This window comes from Corvus moneduloides, chromosome 6 (assembly GCF_009650955.1).
Source record: "Corvus moneduloides isolate bCorMon1 chromosome 6, bCorMon1.pri, whole genome shotgun sequence".
Taxonomy (NCBI): Eukaryota; Metazoa; Chordata; class Aves; order Passeriformes; family Corvidae; genus Corvus; species Corvus moneduloides.
Genome location: NC_045481.1, coordinates 1,308,761 through 1,327,530, shown reverse-complemented (window position 1 = coordinate 1,327,530; position 18,770 = coordinate 1,308,761). Strand labels below are relative to the sequence as shown.

The following is an 18,770-nucleotide window of genomic DNA, read 5'->3' as shown; positions in this document are numbered from 1 at the left end:
TTGCTGGAAATAGAAACTTCTAAGCCAGGCAGGAGAAGCATTTGGTAAATGGAGTTCACATCTTGTGTCAGGTGCACCCCGAATCCCAGGATTAGACATAATCCCCTAATCTGCCCCAGAAAGAAACGTTCGGTTCCCTCAAAGCATCAGCAGGGCTCAGAGGAAATTTTCTCCCTTGAAATTTCTCTAAATTTCAGTGTCTTTGTCCAAGTGTGCCTTTGCTGTCTGTGCTTCATTCCATGAATGAAGCAGCTCCATGATTTTTTTCTGGATGTTTTCCTATTTTTGCAGTTACTGACCACCCACACCTGACTTGAAAGGGGAGAAGAATATGGGATAAGGGCTGGAAGGACAGGACACAGGGAATGGCTTCCCACTGGAAGCTCTGGTGGATTCTTCCCATTGGATTTCTGGTGGATTCTCTCCTGGGAAAAGTCGAATGTTTTGTCTCAAATCAGGGATAGAAGGGGCAGGATTGACAAAGTTCCAATTCGCTTCCAGTGCCTAAAGGGGCTCCAGGAGAGCTGGAGAGGGACTGGGGACAAGGCCTGGAGGGACAGGAGCCAGGGAATGGCTTCCCAGTGCCAGAGGGCAGGGCTGGATGGGAGATTGGGAATTGGGAATTGCTGGCTGGGAGGGTGGGAAGGGGCTGGGCTGGAATTGCCAGAGCAGCTGGGGCTGCCCCTGGATCCCTGGCAGTGCCCAAGGCCAGGCTGGACATTGGGGCTGGGAGCAGCCTGGGACAGTGGGAGTTGTCCCTGCCCATGGATGAGGTGGAATTGGATGGGATTTAATGTCCCTTCCAACCCAACTATTCGAGGATTCTGATTCCAAGGTGGCTCCTCCATCCAGTAAGAGAGGAAAATGCTGGATAACATCCTTGAAGGACACTTGCACATCAGATTGGGGCACAGGGAGAGCCACAGAATCGTTTTCCAGGCCTTAAAGTCGGGAGCATTGACAGAGTTGGGAATGGTCTCAGCCTGCGTGAAAATCATGGAATCACGGAATTGTTGAGGTTGGAAAAGTCCTCCAAGACCATCGAGTCCAACCATCCCCCAGCACTGCCCAGGCCACCACTGCCCCATGTCCCCAAGTGCCACATCCACAGGGCTTTAAATCCCTGCAGCAATGGGGACGCCATCCCATTCCTGAACATCCTGCTCCATTTTTTCCCTCCCGAGCAACTTCTCCCATTCCCATCTTTAATGGGATCCCTCTTCCTTTCCCATTGTAACAGCAGCACATTTTTTGTTCCATTTGACTCTGCCTCTGTGACTTTCACAGTCTGGGAAGTGGAAACCTCATCCTTGGAGTTCATTTTTCCGAGGGGTGGGATTCCCTGTCAGTTGCAATGGAAAATAATGACCTGTGCTCAACAGTAGCACAAAAGCTCTTCCTGAACAAAAAGCACTCCAGGGAAATCCCTTTTAAAGCCAGGATTGCTGGAAGTACTTCTGGATTATGGCTTTAAAAACTGTGCGTGAACTGTAGGAGTGGCTGCTAAAAAAAATTCTGGAATAAAAATAGAAGGAGGAAGCTCCAATTGGGAAATAAATGAGCTTTTGTTGCTTTTTAAATAAAATTAAAATCCTAGAATATTGTTCTCTGCACCTGCTTCCCTCCTGCTTTCCTGCTCTTTATCCCAGAGATTTTTTTAGGAATTTCCCTTGGGGTTTAGGGCAGTAAAGGATAAAATTAGGCTGGTTGGACATCAGCACCTCTGGAATGTCCCCAGACTCCAACAATTGGAATGTGAGCAGGGACCCCAGCTCCAGAGCATGGGAAAGGCTCTGGCATTTTATCCCAGAGGTGGAACTTGGGTTTGGTGGCAGTGGTGACCGTTGTCACCCAGCAGGTCACCCCTGGCAGGAGGATGAGCAATGGCACTTCTGGACTTGTGGTCACTGCCTGGAATCTTCTGGGAATGGCTGGAAATTCTAAAATCCTGAAGTGTTGGGTTTTCCATGGAACTGGCACAAGGAGGTTTTTTCCATCCTTGTTTTCCTGTCTGTATTCTGGGAAGGGCTCCCAGCAAATGGGAGAATGGAATAAATTTCAGGATGTGGATCTGGCATGTGTGGTCACTGCCTGGAATCATTTGGGACTGGTTGGGAATTCTAAAATCCTGAAATGTTGGGGTTTCCATGGAACTGGCAGAAGGACCTTGTTTTCCTCTCTGTATCCTGGGAAAAGCTCCCAGCAAGTGGGAGAATGGAATAAATTTTGGGATGTGGGCCCATGGTGGCCTTAGCAGTGCTGGGATAACACCTGGACTCGATCTCTGGGGGCTTTTCCAGCCTTAATAATTCTGATTTTCCATCTTATTTCCTGGCTGGAGAATTCCAAAGCTCTTGGCAAATACCTGCAGGCGTTTCCTCCAAGGAGAAATGCCCTCTGTGATGGGATTTCAGAAGTTTTTAGCGGAGCAAACCTGATCTTGCAGCATATCCAGAGGGTTCCTACAGCCAGAAGTTCCCAGTGCACTCCCTAAAAGTTTACAGCTCTGGGAATGAATGTGGGAAAAAGTGGAGCTTTGGAGTTGAATAAATCCATTTATTTTTATTATCTGCTGGAGCAGGCTCTGATCTGTAAGCTCTTCCCAGGCTGGAAGGTCATGGATGAGTTCATAGAAGGCTTCCCTATAAAAACAGAGATGGTTTATTGATCCTTCTGCCCTTTCATTAGGACTTCCCAGACTTTTTGTGAGCAGGAATTTGATTTTGAAGGGAGTTTGCTGCTCTGGAGGACATCATGAGGAGCCTGTTGGGCACCACGTGGCTGGGAGAATTTATCAGAAGGGATTTCAGGAGATGGGATTCCTTGGATCCCTCTCCTTGTGTTCAGGTGGACACATTTTTTCCCCATTTTTCCCAGGGGTTGCTGGGAGCAGTGGCTGGACATGAGCCCAGGGGTGGCCAGGTGGGAAAGAGGCCAAAGGCACCTGGATTGGATCGGGAATTGTGTGGGAGCAGGAGCAGGGAAGGGATTGTCCTGATTGTCCCCGGTGCTGGAACTGCTGAGGGACCTTGAGGGCTGTGTCCAGTTCTGGTGCCTTGAGACACTGAGGGACATGGAGGGGCTGGAGCGTGTCCAGGGCAGGGAACGGAGCTGGAAAGGGGCTGGAGAATTCCTGAGGGAGCTGGAAAGGGGCTCAGCCTGGAGCAAAGGAGACTCAGGGGGGACCTTGTGGCTCTGCACAAGTCCCTGACAGGAGGGGGCAGCCGGGGGGGTCGGGCTCTGCTCCCAGGGAACAGGGACAGGAGGAGAGGGAACGGCCTCAGGCTGGGCCAGGGCAGGCTCAGGGTGGACAGCAGCAGGAATTTCCCCATGGAAAGGGTGCTCAGGCCTTGGCAGGGGCTGCCCAGGGAGCTTTGGAGTGCCCATCCCTGGAGGTGTCCAAGGAATTCCTGGAGGTGGCACTCAGAGCTCTGGGCTGGGACAAGGTGGGCATCGGGCACAGCTGGGACTCGGTGACCTTGGAGTTCTTTTCCAACCTCAGGGATCCTGGGATTCTACTGGGGGAAGGATAAAGTTTTTCTTACTTTTTTTTGGCTAAAATTTATTAATTACTAAAACCTGATAATTGCTTCTGGCAGGGTTTTGTGCTGTACTTCAATATTGCTTTAGATCCTGGCTGATAACACAAGATAAGATCTAGATACTTTTAGCAATGTTTTTTTTTTTGGCTGAGAAAAAATGGAATTTTTCCAAGTTTTTTCTCCTACTGAAGGAGGAGAAAACCAAGAGGAGAAGGATGAGTTCCCAGTGGTTTGTTCTGATGTTACCAAGGTGCTCTGCTGCCCTTGAAATGTGTTTTAAGACACTTTTCCTGCGGCATCAAGCAATCCCATCCTGGGACTGGGATTATTTAATTCTCTGCCCGGCCTGAAAAATTTTGGGAAGTTTTATAGGATCCTGATGTAGTTTTGAGGCATTTAAGTGTGGAAGAAAAAGTGTTGAAGGGAAGTGCATCCCGTGTTGGAAGAAATCCAGGCTCTAAGGAAATCCCAAACTCCAACACAGCTCCTGAGCCATCCCAGAAGCAGGAACAGGGATAATCCAGTGAGGAAACCTTGGGAACAGGGGGTTTCTCTAGGACTGGGAGAATGGCTGAGTTTCACATACAAAGAAAAGAGGGAAAATTCCCAATGTATCCCTTTGGGGCAGGAAAACTCAGCAAGGCTTTTTTTTTTTTTTTTGGACAGCTTTGGCACAAGACTTAAACTTTGTCAAAGCCCTGGAAAACACCCAGCTGCAACATTCCAAGGATTTAGAATTTGTTTGGCAAGTGCAGAGCCCACTCTGAAGGGTTTCATTTATATCCCAATTCTTGTCTGGCTCTTGACAAGACCCCTGAATTCCCATTTTCCTGTGGGATGGGGCAGCCTCGAGCTCCCACACTGGCCACATATCCATGTCTTAGCAAGCCTGGATTTGGAGCATAGGAAATATTTTGGCTTTTTCCTCCTTTTTCTTCTGCTTGGGGTTTTAAAAGTGACGAAATTCCAGCTGCTGAGTTGTCCCTGTTTCTTCTTGGTCAAACTCCTGCAGCTTTTGGAATTTGCCCCTCACGTGAATGTGTTGGGATCTCATCCATCATCCATCGTCTGTATCTCCTTAAAATCAGGGAGGAAACAGCATTCCCTGACAAAAAATGGGAGGACACAGCAATTTCTGTCTCCAAACCCAGTGACACCACTGGGACAGCTCCTGGTTTTCCCAAGCTGGGAGCTGAGGGTGGGAAGTTGTGAAATTCCCGTCCCTGGAGCTCTTCAAGCCTTGGAAAACCTGGTGTGAGCTGGAGATCGGAGAAGGAACCTCCTGAGCTCAATCCCACCTGGATATTTCTCTGAATTACAGAATGGTTTGTGCTGGAAGGGTCTCAAAGATCATCTATTCCCAACCCCCAACATCTTTTCCCCCGGTGCCACCGATTTCCTTGGAATCTTTCCTTCTAAAAGCCGTTAAAAGAGGAACCACGCTGTGTTTCTCCCCCTTTGATCTCGCCTTCATCTCTTTAATGGATCAGATTTGGAGCAAGTTGTAAACTGAAGTTTTCATCATTCAAAGGAATCCAAAACCTCCCCCTCCTTCAAAAGAGCAGCTCCGAAGGAGCCGGGAGCTAATTAAGCTGAGCACACGGAAAAACAGGCACCTGCCACATGGAATAATAAATCCCTTTCTTTGCAAAATTAGCGGCGTTTTCTAAAAGTAGAGCCAAAACCTGAAGTCTTTCCATGGGATTTGCATTTAAATTGGAAGTGGGAATGCATCTGGCCTTGGAAGTGCCAAATAATTACTTGATATGAAAAAGTTTGGAGATGCTTTAGGAGAAGACGTTTTGACATCTTAATTGTTCGGAGAGCTGCTGGAAGTTGAGGATTTAAAAAACTTCCAGCTCAAACTGTGCTGACAGGAGCAGAATGAGCTGGTGCTGAAATGCTGGGAACGTGGGGCTTTTTTTAGCAGGAATTTGCTTCGAGCCCGTCTTGGGATGCGAAGGGAACATTTGGGAAGCAGCGTTTTCTCAGTTATATCAGAGTCTTTTCCTCATGGATTAGAAAGTGTTGGAAGAGGCTGCTCAGGGGTGGAATGGAGTCACAATCCCTGGAATTGTGCCCAAAATGAGTGGATGTGGCAGCTGAGGACTCGGTTTTAGGGGTGCTGGTTGATGGTCAAACTTCCTGATCTCAGGGGACTTTTCCAACCTGGACAATTCCATAATTCTAAATGCCCAATTTAAGGAATTTGAATTTTGAGAGTGGTCTAAGTTGGGGTGTTCTCCCTAAAAACTCAGACTTTTTATTTCATTACCATATTTTTTAATGGTTTTTGAATTCTTTTAGATTTCCTTCCAACCCAGGCTGTGTCCTTATGACCAGAACTGCATCCAGGTCTGGGCTTCTGAGGACAAGGAAGGTGTGGATGTGTTGGAGGAATCCACGGAGCTGCTCCAAACACCAGAGCCCCTCTGGAGCCAGGCTGGGAGAGCTGGGAATGGTCATCTGGAGAAGGGAAGGCTCCAGGGAGAGCTCCGAGCCCCTTGCAGGGCCTCAAGGGGCTCCAGGAGAGCTGGAGAGGGACTGGGGACAAGGCCTGGAGGGACAGGAGCCAGGGAATGGCTTCCCAGTGCCAGAGGGCAGGGCTGGATGGGAGATTGGGAATTGGGAATTGCTGGCTGGGAGGGTGGGGAGGGGCTGGGCTGGAATTGCCAGAGCAGCTGGGGCTGCCCCTGGATCCCTGGCAGTGCCCAAGGCCAGGCTGGACATTGGGGCTGGGAGCAGCCTGGCACAGTGGGAGGTGGCCCTGCCCATGGCAGGGGTGGGATGGGATGGGATTTAAGGTCTCTTCCAACCCCAAACATTCCACGATTTTGTGCTGCTCTTTCACTCTGCAGAGCTGATACCCACAAACTCTGTTATTTGGGGTGTGGTTTTGCTCTTCTATTCATAATTAACTTTTACAATTAAGCCAGAAATCTTTCATTTCCTCTCTGTTATTTTCCTCTCCAATATTTTCCTGGCCCATGGCAGCAAACGAGAGTTTTTGGCAAGAACAAATCCGAGTTTTCCTCTCCCTTGATCCACAGAACAGTGTCAAAATATATTTTCATGGAAGAGAACAAAGTTTAATGACCACACTGGGATAATCACCAGCAAAAAAGAGCTTTTGGCCAATTGTTAAATTGATTCCTCCTCAGATAAAAGGGAATTTAAGGGGAATCCTGGAGAATGTTGAAGACACCCAACTTTGTTGCTCACAGCCAAAATAAACAAAGATTTGGAGTCTCTTCAGAACTTGTGATAAGAAATTTGATTTTCCTTCTCTTGATTTGGTAGCAGCAGACAAGTTACCGCAGAGACAGCAGGGAAGGATTTCCATGAGTTTTTATTCAGTGGGAATGAGGGGTTTGGGTGGCAAATGGATCAATTTAGGCTGGAATTCCTCATAAAAAGAAATGTGGACTTCAGGGCTCTTCCCATGTGTGCAGATTTTCTTGTTTCATCCATTATCACATAATTCCAGGATGGTTTGGCCAGGCTGGACGGGGCTTGGAGCACCCTGGGATAGTGGAAGTTGTCCCTGCCCGTGTCACTGGATGATCCTTAAAATCCCTTCCAACCCAATCCATCCTGGAATTCTGTGATGTTTGGCCATTTCCTTGCTGTGTCTCTGCAGTCCATTGTCCCTAAAAATTAAGTGGAGAATCTTTCCGAGGATCACAAACTCTTTTTCCCACGTGTGAGAAGGAAACAGGACGGGATCAGGAAAACCTGGGCATCAGGAAAGTTTTCCTGCCTTGTCTGACCCAGGGGATGCAGCTGAGGCACAGAATTCCCAGGGCTTTTGGAGGATCCTGGAAGTGAGGTGGGGCTGGGCGTGAAAGTATTCGAATATACTTGGGAAAATTCCCATTCTGGGCACTCAGGAACAAGGGCCAGGCTGGATTCTGAGCGCTCCAAACTTCCAATATCTGCTCCAAGACCGTGCAGGACTCCACATCTGCTTGGGTGACACTCTGCTCTTGTTCACTGTGAATGGGTCAAAACAAAATTGCTGAGAAACCTGAAGGGGAACGACAAAAATTACCCAAAACCTCCTCTGGGGAGGGCACAGAGGGTTCCTCGGGGCGCCTCTGGCTGCTCAGCAAAGGTTAAAATCAGAAATTTGGAGTTTTGCTGCTCCATGGCCCCGTTGTCACAGGTCAAACGCAGACAGAACCATCAGCAACCACAAATCCGAGCATTCCCTGTGTCCTGCGTCCACTTGGGAAGCAGCCAGGGGTCCATAATTCCTGTGTCAGAGCCTGCAAATGGTGCAGAACTTGATGTATTTAGTGGTGGTGTTTGAGCCACTGGGAATCGGTGAGGCAGGAACATTCTGGGGCACTAAAGGAAAATTTGGGGTTGATCAAGGAGGGGGTGGGAAAAAACCAACGGAACCCCATGAATGCAAATAGGCCTTGTTTGAGATCCTGAAATGCATTTGATTACTTTGAAAATATAATTAATGAGGGAGGGCGGGGACTCTTTGTGAGGAGTTTGAGGACAAAAGTTGTTTCATCTTGGGTTGTTTGATCACATCCTCATTCTTCGCGGCCTCTTTGGAGCGAGGCTGGCACTTTGCTGGCTCTCAAAGAACAGCTCCAGATTTATTTGTGCATTTGCTGCTCCTTCGGAGCTCCGTGTGCTGGTGGCGTTCCCAAATCCCTGCTGGGAAGGGGCTGCAGAATCATCTCCCCCATTTTGCTGGTTAATCAGAGAACCCTGGAATGGTTTGGGGGGGAAGTGACTTTAAGGATGATTCCATCCACCCCTGCCGTGGCAGGGACACCTCCCACTGTCCCAGGCTGCTCCAACCTGGCCTTGGACATTTCCAGGGATCCAGGGGCAGCCACAGCTTCTCTGGGAATTCCATCCCAATCCCTCCCAGCCAGGAATTCCTTCCCAATATCCCATCTAAATCTCTCCTTCTTTAGTTTATAACCATCCCCCCTCGTCCTGTCCCTCTCTGCCTGCATAAAAACCCCTTAACCTTTAATTTATATTTTATTTCTGTGCCTCTCCCCATGGAAACCTTTCAACGATGCCTAAAATGGAACTGATAGCACAGAGACAAAATCCATGGATGGCATGGCTCAGTTTTCTTGGCATTTTGGAATGCCCTCCTGGAAATTTCCTCCTGGAAATGCAGGTCCAGGAATCTACAGATGAGGGAAATCCAAGTTTCATGGGATTGCTGGATGGAGAAAATGATACAAAAATCCCTTTTCTTTTATCTGGAGGGATTTGTACCAAACTCACCTCAGGTTTTCCCAATGTGGTGGAAATGAGGAATGTCTGAAGGGATTTTGGAGACCTCATCCAGAGTCATGGAATGGTTTGGGTTGGACAAACGTTAAAGATCATCCAGTTCCAACCCCCTTCTCCTTGCAAGAAACAGCTTTGACCCAAATTTTGAGGTTCTGCCCCCTTTTCTTACCTTGGAGTTGTTCCTTTACCACTCACGAAGGAAAGTTACCCTGACTTCCCTGCTAGACTTTGTTCAGTTCTAGGCAGGAGAAACTGCTGAAAGTTCAGAAATAAAAATAGTTTATTGAGGTTATGAGCAACTAATTTGGGCTGAAACGTCGCTCTGGTCGTGCCCATCGAGTTCTTTTTTGGTTTTCCCCTGCCTGAAAAGGATCTGCATCAAATATTGAAGGGTTTTGTGTGTGCAAGCATTGTTTGTGCTGTTATTTCCACACCAAAAAAAAAAAGCTCAGCTCGTGCCTCAGAGTTTAATTCTGTGGCAGTTTCTGACTGGTTCATCCTCGTGATTCCAAGTTGGTGTTAGTGCTGATTCCTGGGAATTGGCTGAGGCTTTCCCAAGGGAAGGAGAGATGCTCAGTAAAGAGAAGTGCAAAAAATTCCATCTTTGTTAAAACCATGAAACATCCTTAAATAAATCTGGATAAATGAATAATGTCAATAAATTAAATAATAAATGAATAAATAAAATCGAGCAGTTGGGTACATTAAGATGCCATTAGAACTAAGGAACAGCATCCAAAATGAGGATTTTCCTGCAAAAATACCAAATTTTCCATTCTCTCCTTAAAAATGTTGCCTTCCTCAACGGAAGAAGCCTCTCCCACCCTGTGGAACTGAGGGTGAAGAGCTCAAAATTAGGGTTTTCTCCCCCGCTTTGTAAAGACAAATTTTTTAATTCAAAATTCAATCCTGTGGCTGCAGCCCCTTCTAAAATCATATTTAGGCCTCCAGTGAAGCCGAATTTGTAATTTTTTTATAGCAAACTGTTCTTTTTTTGTGTTTCAGCCTTAAAAAAAGGACGATTCTGGATCACTCCTGACCCGTATCACAAAGATGACAACATCCAGATCGGGCGGGAGGTGAAGATCTCGTGCCAGGTGGAAGCCATCCCTTCAGAGGAGCTCACCTTCAGCTGGTTCAAGAACGGGCGGCCCCTGCGGAGCTCGGAGAGGATGGTGATCACCCAGACTGACCCCGACGTGTCCCCCGGCACCACCAACCTGGACATCATCGACCTGAAGTTCACGGATTTTGGGACCTACACGTGCGTGGCGTCCCTCAAGGGAGGCGGCATCTCGGACATCAGCATCGATGTCAACATCTCCAGCAGCACAGGTGAGGAGAGGCTCCTTGGGGTCGGTTTCATTGGGATGGAGCCATCCCATGGTGGAGAAGGTTGTGTGGAGACCTCCCTGCACATTCCAGGGCCTCCAGGGAGCTGGAGAGGGACGGTTCATCAGGAGCTGGGGACACAACACAGGGAATGGGTTTGAACTGAAAAAGGAGAAATTTAGGTGGGATATTGGGAATTGGCAATTGCTGGCTGGGAGGGTGGGGAGGGGCTGGGCTGGAATTGCCAGAGCAGCTGGGGCTGCCCCTGGATCCCTGGCAGTGCCCAAGGCCAGGCTGGACATTGGGGCTGGGAGCAGCCTGGGACAGTGGGAGGTGTCCCTGCCCATGGCAGGGGGTGGGATGGGATGAATTTTAATCCCAAACCATCCTGGGATTCCCTGACCCTTGAACAGCGGCTGAGTTGCTTTGATGAAACACCGGAAACCTGAGGAAGTTCACTGGTGGACCATTTTTGGTCATGGAGGTGCTCCAAACACTGGAGCTTCTCTGGAGACAGGCTGGGAGAGCTGGGAATGTTCACCTGGAGAAGGGAAGGATCCAGGGAGAGCTCAGAGCCCCTTGCAGGGCCTAAAGTGGCTCCAGGAGAGCTGCAGAGGGACTGGGGACAAGGCCTGGAGGGACAGGAGCCAGGGAATGGCTTCCCAGTGCCAGAGGGCAGGGCTGGATGGGAGATTGGGAATTGGGAATTGCTGGCTGGGAGGGTGGGCAGGGGCTGGGCTGGAATTGCCAGAGCAGCTGGGGCTGTCCCTGGATCCCTGGCAGTGCCCAAGGCCAGGCTGGACATTGGGGCTGGGAGCAGCCTGGCACAGTGGGAGGTGTCCCTGCCCATGGAAAAGGGGTGGGATGGGATGGACCTTAAGGTCCCTTCCAACCTAAACCGTTCCATGATTCCATGATTTTACAATCAGGAAGAAATAACTGGGAGCATTCTTAGAGGAGAAGAGCCACCTTTGGAATGATGGCTGAGCATTCCATGCAAACTTTGTCACCTCCCTGCCCAGGTGGAGCAAACGGTGCTGTGTGCGTGTCCAATAACCACTGAATTCCCTGTACTTCCGGGGAAACCCTTTGGAAAACTGATGGAATTTCCTGGAAACATCCATTAGTTGGCCATTCCTATCAGCTCACCACAATCCCTGCAGGAGGGGATGAATTCGGTCACCCCTTAAATTTCCTGCCCTGGATCACTCCAGAAGATCAGGAAAGGGGGAAGAAAACGTGGGATTTGGGCTCAGCTTTTTTAACATCCTAAAAGGAATTCTGCTCTTGGAATGACTTCATTACCCAACCAAGCGGAAGCTGAAATAGTTGCAGTGCTTTGAAGGTCATTACTGATTCATCAGGATTCATTACTGCTCTGCTAATTAGGAACAGAAGGCCCAGGCACAAACACATTTCCCAACTGCCAGGACTTGCAGGGATTTATTAACATCCCTCTGGATGTCTGGGATGGGGGGGAATTTCCTCTTCCTGACATTTCCGAGGCTCCTCCTGGAGTCACCGAGAGGGGCAGGAGGGGCTGTGTCAAATCCTAAGGAAGGAGGAAATCCATGAATTCTCTCCTCCCGCCGGTTGGGAAGGGACGCGTGGCTCCTGACACACTTGGAACTGCCCTTGTTTAGCAGGAATATTTTTTCCCTTGACATTTTCAGTGGGAAAAGCACAGATTTGTGTCCTAAGTGTCTTATATAAATGGACCTGAAGTAATCCCCTCGCTGCTCCCCCCATATCTCAGTAAAATAGGTCACTGAAGAGTGGGAACTGAGACTCAAATGTGGAATATCTGCCCTGGAAAAGCCCTGCCATCCATAAAACCCACCCTGGGCAAACATTACTGAGAGCCAGGCTGGGTTTTTCTGGATACGTGGGATCATGTCATGGAAACCTGGAGGCAGAAGATGCTAAAAAAGCAATGAGATGTTGAAAAAGCAACAAAAACCTCAAGAAAGTGGTAAGCAAAAAAAAAAGAGGTGGATCAGAGAGTGTCAGTCTGTGCAAGGGGTTTTTTCTCTGCCTTAAACGTTGGGTTTAAGCAGGAGGAATAAGCTTTGGGATTGGGATGGTTTGCTCTGTTCAGGACAGGCGTCTACGCTGCTTTTATTCCCAAAAATCAGCATTTGTCCCTTCTGGCTCATTCCTTTTCCACCTTTTCCTTGGAGATGTTATTGAGCAGGGAAGAGGGTTGTTATTTTGGGATATTTTCCTTTATTTTCTGGTTTTGCTGCTCTGAATTGCCACAGGAAGGGCTGGAGGTTGTGGTGATCCCTCTTTTCCTAAGGGAGTCCTTCCAGTGGCTCATTCCTGCCCGGTGTGGGCACAGCCAGATGTCCTACAAGGAAAATTCACCAAACAAATTCCTGCCCTCGGGATGAGCCTGAAGATGTCCTGAGCTTAGGATGGCAACATCCTGGAGCAGGACATGGATTTTGGATGAGCACAGGGCAGCCTGGAGGCCTCCAGATCTCCTGGAATCATGGAATCAGTTTGGGTTGGAAGGGATCTTTGGGTTGGAAGCACCACTTTCCACCATCCAAGGTTTCTCCAACTCTTCCAGGGATAAATTTGGCTTTCCATAAGTTCTGCTACATCCAGGCAGAGAAATTCTTGGAGAACTGCTCCATGTGAGGCTGTGCAGTATGAAAAGGGCTTGCCTGTCAAGCTAATCAGCTCTCCATTAAATAATGAATTAATTAAAGCTCCAGGCTGCCGTTCTGGGACCTGCAGCCTTGATCTGGTTGTGCCACAGGAATCCTCTGGTCATCCTGTTCCTGCTTTGATGAGACATGAAAGAGACCTCGATTCCAGCTCGAAATATTTATCGGAATCACAGCCTCGCTGCATAACGAGGATGTGGGGTTTGGGAGGTAATTAGTGGCTAATTAAGGTATTTGTAAACCTTAAGCACCATCCAGAGCGATCGTTCACGGCGGCCCCAGGAAACAGAGAGAGGCCTTTGGTTATTGCAGCAAACGGATGGGTTTGGGGAGCCATTATCCTTGGAGTTTATCCAAGTTTATTGGAGGGAGCAGGGAGCAGAAGGGACACAAAACGGCGGGATTTCGTTAAAAAGCTTTGTCTTTGATAGTTCTGATTTCGTGGCTAATGTGCAGAGATTGTTCTCGTTAATTCCATCCTCGGGAGCCCCTTCCCGTCACACAGCAGGGAAAGGCCCAGGCCAGGCCTTGTCCTGCTCTGCAGCCCAGTTCCTTGGGAAATCTGATTTCTGTGGGATGAATCCACCCTCCACGCATTGATTCCAGCGGGGTTTTGGGGAGGAGACACCCTCTGTGTGGCAGAGCCTCTTTGTTCTTCTCCAGAGGGCTGTGGATGGGTTCCTCATCCCGTGCTTCTCCTCATCCCTGGATGCTGCTCAGCACGGTTCCTGTGAGAGCACTGGAATTCATTTCCCTAATTTGCCGCTGGCTCTGCGTGTTCTGGGTTTCAAATGTTCCTCTTTCCTCTGGCTGCAGAGCAAGGTGCTGCTTTAGGGGTTTAGTGCTGTGTTCCAGGCACTGATCCTGGAATTATTTTCCTGCCTGAACAAGAATTTTGTCCAAAAATCAGGATCATCCCAACCCTCAGGACTGGACCCTTCGTCCAAGGCCTCACCATCACTTAAGGGAGAGAGGAAATGGCCTCAGAGGTGATTTAAATTGGATCTTAGGGAAAATTCCTTCTCAGAAAGGGTGGGAAAAGCTGTCCAGGGGCGTCACCATCCCTGGAATTATTCAAAAAATGTGTGAGTGTGGCACCTGGGGACATGGGCTGGGGGTGACCGTGGTGGTGGTGGTAGTGCTGGTTGATGGTTGGACCGGATGTTCTTAGAGGGCTTTTCCAATTTATAGGCTTCTGTGATTCCATAAAATCCATGGTGGATATTGTGTTCTCATGTGCAATTAGGAGTGGTTTGTGCCCCAGAAAACATGGACTCCCCCCTTTGGAACTGGAATTTGTGTCCCTTGCCTGGGGGGACACAGGAACTGGAACGATTGGAAACTGCCCATGAAATCCAGCCAGGAATTCCCGACAGGCCGCTCCATCTCCTTTCCACACCGGTGCCTTGATGGACCCTCTTCCATGGGGGTGAAAGGCCATGGAAAGGGTAAAGGAAATTCCCTGGAGTTTTCTTTCCCTTGACTTCAGCTGCTTTTCCAATCGTTTGGCTGAAACAGCAAATCTCCCCGCGGGCTCTTCTCTCACCTCTGAGTCCCTTCCAGCAGCAGCTCCTTGGTTTTCCCCAACATTTCTCCCAAAAAAACGGAGCAGGCTGAGCAGTTTCAGCCTCTGTTTACAGACAGAACCAGCATAATTATCCTTCATGAATAATTATCCCTTGCTGCCCTTCCCAGGCAGAATGATCTTGCTCAAATCTATTTTGTGCCACGGCTCAGCCCTGTCTTAACTCCGGCATCACATCAGGGCATGAATCATGAGCTGGGCCCAAACTGCAGCTCTCAGGCAGAGGATGATTAATCCCGGCCAGTCAGACCTTCAAATTCATAAATATTCCACAAGTAGGACACACAAATAACTTCTCTTCTCCCTTCCAGCCGGCGCAGCGTGGATTCCTCAATATTCCTGAGCCAAGCTGGGTTTGTATTCCTTGGATAATGGGAATTCCAGCAGTTCCCTGGGGAGATTCTCTCTGGGTTATCTCCAGTTTGGGTGATTTCTTGATGTGCTGCTCAAACACTCCTTCACTGTGCTTGATCCTAATTATTAGGATGAATCCATGTGGAGCAGCCTGGCCACATTATCCCGGGATTTTTCCCTGTCACGGACAGAGGTCGCTCCAAGGAAACGTTTTCCTGAAGGCTCCCAGGGACACAGAGGTGCCAGCAGCCCCTGAAATCCCCAGGGAAGAGCTCAGCAGTTGTGAGGCCACCACTTGTAGGGGCTCCTTGTCCTCCTCCACTGATTGTCTTGGAATCATGGGATAGTTTGGGAAGGGATAAAGCCCCTGCAGCCTCCATGGGGAGGGATATTTTAATGGGATCAGAGGGCCTCTGAAGGATTTTTCTGTCTGCAGCTTCTTGTCTCTGCTAGTGGCAGTTAATTAATCTGTCTTATCTGTTAATTAAGCTGGAATTTGATCCATCAGGACTTCAGAAAGCTCGAGTAGCACTAAAACCAACCAGAATACGCAAGGAATAAACATCAGGCTCAGGAATTATGTTCTCCGAGTGTCACCAAAGCTTTTCGTCCTCTGAGTGTCACCAGAGCTTTTTGTCCTCCAAGTGCCACCAGAGCTTTTTGTTCTTCAGGTATCACCAGAGCTTTTTGTCCTCCAAGTGTCACCAGAGCTTCTCGTTCTCTGAGTGTCACCAAAGCTTTCTGTTCTCCAAGTGTCACCCTCCACTTCAGGAAACTGCTGAGAATGTGAACTTATTTTAAAGCCACTTGGTGCAGGAATAAGGGAACATTTGTTGTTTCCACTTAGGACCAGGAAAAATCATGGATTTGTCCTTTTCCAGCCTGGGCAGCGGATCTGCTCCCGGCTGTGGCTGCAGGAATCAGGGAACATTTGATGTTTCCACCTAGGGTTTAGGTAACTTTTTATTCTGCAAAGGAGGGACAGAGCTGCCCTTTCCTTGGAGCAGCCTCTGGAGCTGCGGGAGCCTCGGGAAGAGGTTGAGTCCTCCAGGGCTCTCCTTGTGCCACAGCAGCACCTGCTGGGAGAGGGTGACTGGCACAGCTGGTGACAGCCTGGCACAGCCCGGCACAGCCCTCCCCACCTGCCTGGCACCCCTCCCTGCTCATCCCACTGGCAGCATCTTGGCTGGCACACACTTGGTTGATCCCTGCTCCTTTCCTCATGGATTTATTTGAGCCTCTGGACCCAGCTTTGCTCACTCATCTTTGCACAAGTGGTGGGAAAAGAGGAAGCAGCCCCAAGTTGTGCTAGGAGAGGTTTAGGTTGGATATCAGGGAGAATTCCTGCCTGGAATTCTCCCCAGCCCAGGGCAGGGGTGAAGTCTCCATTCCTGGGGGGATTTAAAAACCCTGTGGATGTGGCACTTGGGGACATGGGGCAGTGGTGGCCTTGGAACAGTTGGAGTCGATGATCTCAGAGAGCTTTTCCAACCTGAACAATTCCATGATTCCCTGTTTCTTACCTTGCTCACCTAGACCCACCATTCCCTGCTCCAGGGGTCTCCCTCCATTTTTGGGAAGAAAACGATGAAATTCTTATTTTCTCCTCAATCCTTTTGAGCCAGATTGTTCATGGAGACAAATCCCAGGTGCCCGGGCTGCCAGTGTCTGCTGTGTCACCGTTCCCCAAAAAAACTGGGATTTATTTTTTCAGCCTGTTGCTAATTCCAGCTACATTTGCCAGCGGAACAGACAGCTCAGAGATAATTAAGTACTTGTGAGGTTGTGACAAATAGCTGGGCTGAAAAGGGGAAACCCTGCCAAAAACCCTCCCTGAGCAAAGGTTCGGGGCTTTTTCTCCCCCTAATTAGAGAGTGGAGAATCGAGGTCTCAATTTAGGGGGAACTGGAGCCATAAATGGGGTGGGGACAGAGAAATCCTTGGTGGGACCTCACTGTTACTCAAACGTGACCCAGAGCTGCAGCCAGGCTTTGGATTTATGGCATTGCCCCTGGAATTCTTCATCTTAATGGATGGTCTTGTCCCTCCTGTCCCCTGTGCCGTTCCCAGGAACGAAGTGAATAAATCCAGGGAACCATAACGAGCCGCTGGCTGCCTCACAGCGCCAGGCACTGCCAAATGCCGCGGGAGATGAGGAGTCGGAGCTTTAAAGGGATCTTTCCATCTGGGACACTGACAGAGCCTCTCTTATCAGCTGTCACTACCCTCGTGGGCCCTGCTCCTTATCTCAGCCAGGTGCAGCTCTTGCTGTGCTGTTATCTCTGGTTTTTCAGGAAAAACTGATGGAAAAAGAGGGGGAATTGTTGTATTTGCACGGGAGATTTTTGTCCAGGATCTGCTTTTTTTCCCCTCAAAGTTGGACGTGCTGTGCCATTCCCTCTCCTTCCTCTCAGACACCTCCAGAAGTCCCCATGGGAAGCTGGGTGTGCTCTATCCTGCTTTTTTCGGGAGAGGATTCAAGCTTTGAGTGTACAAAGTGTCCAAGGCCAGGTTGGATGGGACTTGGAGCAGCCTGGGATAGTGGAAGGTGCCTCTGCCCATGGCAGGGCTGGGATGGGATGAGCAGCGCAGCTCCTGGACACACGGAACTTGTTTCTCAGCTCCTCCCATGACGAGCTCAGTGAAGGAGTTCCTTCAACCAGAAGAACTTTCTGGATACCTGGGGAAAATCTCCTCAATTTATTTGGATCCCTTCCCTGTTTCAGGGCCAGAATCCTGGAATGGTTTGGGTTGAAGGGACCTTAAAGCCCATCCACTTCCACCAGGGACACCTCCCACTGTCCCAGGCTGCTCCCAGCCCCAATGTCCAGCCTGGCCTTGGGCACTGCCAGGGATCCAGGGGCAGCCCCAGCTGCTCTGGCAATTCCAGCCCAGCCCCTCCCCACCCTCCCAGCCAGCAATTCCCAATTCCCAATCTCCCATCCAGCCCTGCCCTCTGGCACTGGGAAGCCATTCCCTGGCTCCTGTCCCTCCAGGCCTTGTTCCCAGTCCCTCTCCAGCTCTCCTGGAGCCCCTTGAGGCCCTGCAAGCTCTGAGCTCTCCCTGGATCCTTCCCTTCTCCAGGTGAACATTCCCAGCTCTCCGAGCCTGGCTCCAGAGCTCCAGCCCTCGGAGCATCTCCGTGGGCTCCTCTGGACTCATTCCAACACATCCACGTCCTTCCTGTGTTTTTGCCAAGTTCCCTCCCTTGTCCCAGCTGGACTGGGTGATCCTGAGGCAGGCTGGGATTGGATAACTCAGACTCATGGCTCTCACACAGCCCGGAAAGGTTGGAATCTGGAAGAGGCTGCCAGCACCACGTGCCCAGGGATCAATCCACACGGACAAGCTCCAGAGGGAAAATTCCCATCCTGGCCCCACCTGGGGCTGCAGCAGAGCTGTGTGGGCTGGCACAGAGCTTTTCCCTCAGGATATCGGGGTCTCAGGGGTCTCATCCCGGGGCTGTGACCCCCTGGCTCTCACGGGCAGTGAATCCCTGAGCCAGGGAAGGTTGTGGTTCCCAGGGCAGCCGGAGGAGCCAGGAGTGGGAGCAGGGCTGGAGGAGCCTCCAGGATCCATCTGCTGGGAAAGGCTTGGATCCAACCAGTCCCAGGCAGGAGCAGATCCACTGCCCAGGCTGGAAAAGGACAAATCCAGGATTTTTCCTGATCCACACAGGGCTCTGTCACACTTGGCCTCAGCTGAGAAGCCATGAGCCAGGTGAGCTGGAAAATCCAGGAGGAGTCTTGGGGTTAGGGTTGGTTTTAGGATTAGGGTTGGGATTAAGGTTAGGGTTTGGATTAGGGTTGGGTTAGTGTTAGGGTTAGATTTGGATTTAGGGTTAGGTTTAGGATTAGGATTTGGTTAGGGTTAGGATTAGGGGTTTGGTTAGGGTTAGGTTTGGGACTATGGTCGGGTTAGGGTTGGGATTAGGGTTGGGTTACAATTAGGATTGGGATTAGGTTTAGGGGTAGGATTAGAGTTGGTTTAAGGTTAGGGTTGGGATTA

At 49.7% G+C, this 18,770-nt stretch overlaps 1 protein-coding gene across 2 annotated transcripts in view; it reads left to right on the top strand.

The window, feature by feature from the left end:
• The window catches only part of MDGA2 (MAM domain containing glycosylphosphatidylinositol anchor 2), a 231,845-nt gene that overhangs the window by 128,861 nt on the left and 84,214 nt on the right, over positions 1-18,770 (top strand). For both annotated transcript variants that reach the window (XM_032110643.1, XM_032110644.1), the window contains exon 7: positions 9,822-10,151. In XM_032110643.1, the coding sequence (XP_031966534.1) occupies positions 9,822-10,151 (330 nt within the window). The remainder of the gene's footprint in view (positions 1-9,821; positions 10,152-18,770) is intronic.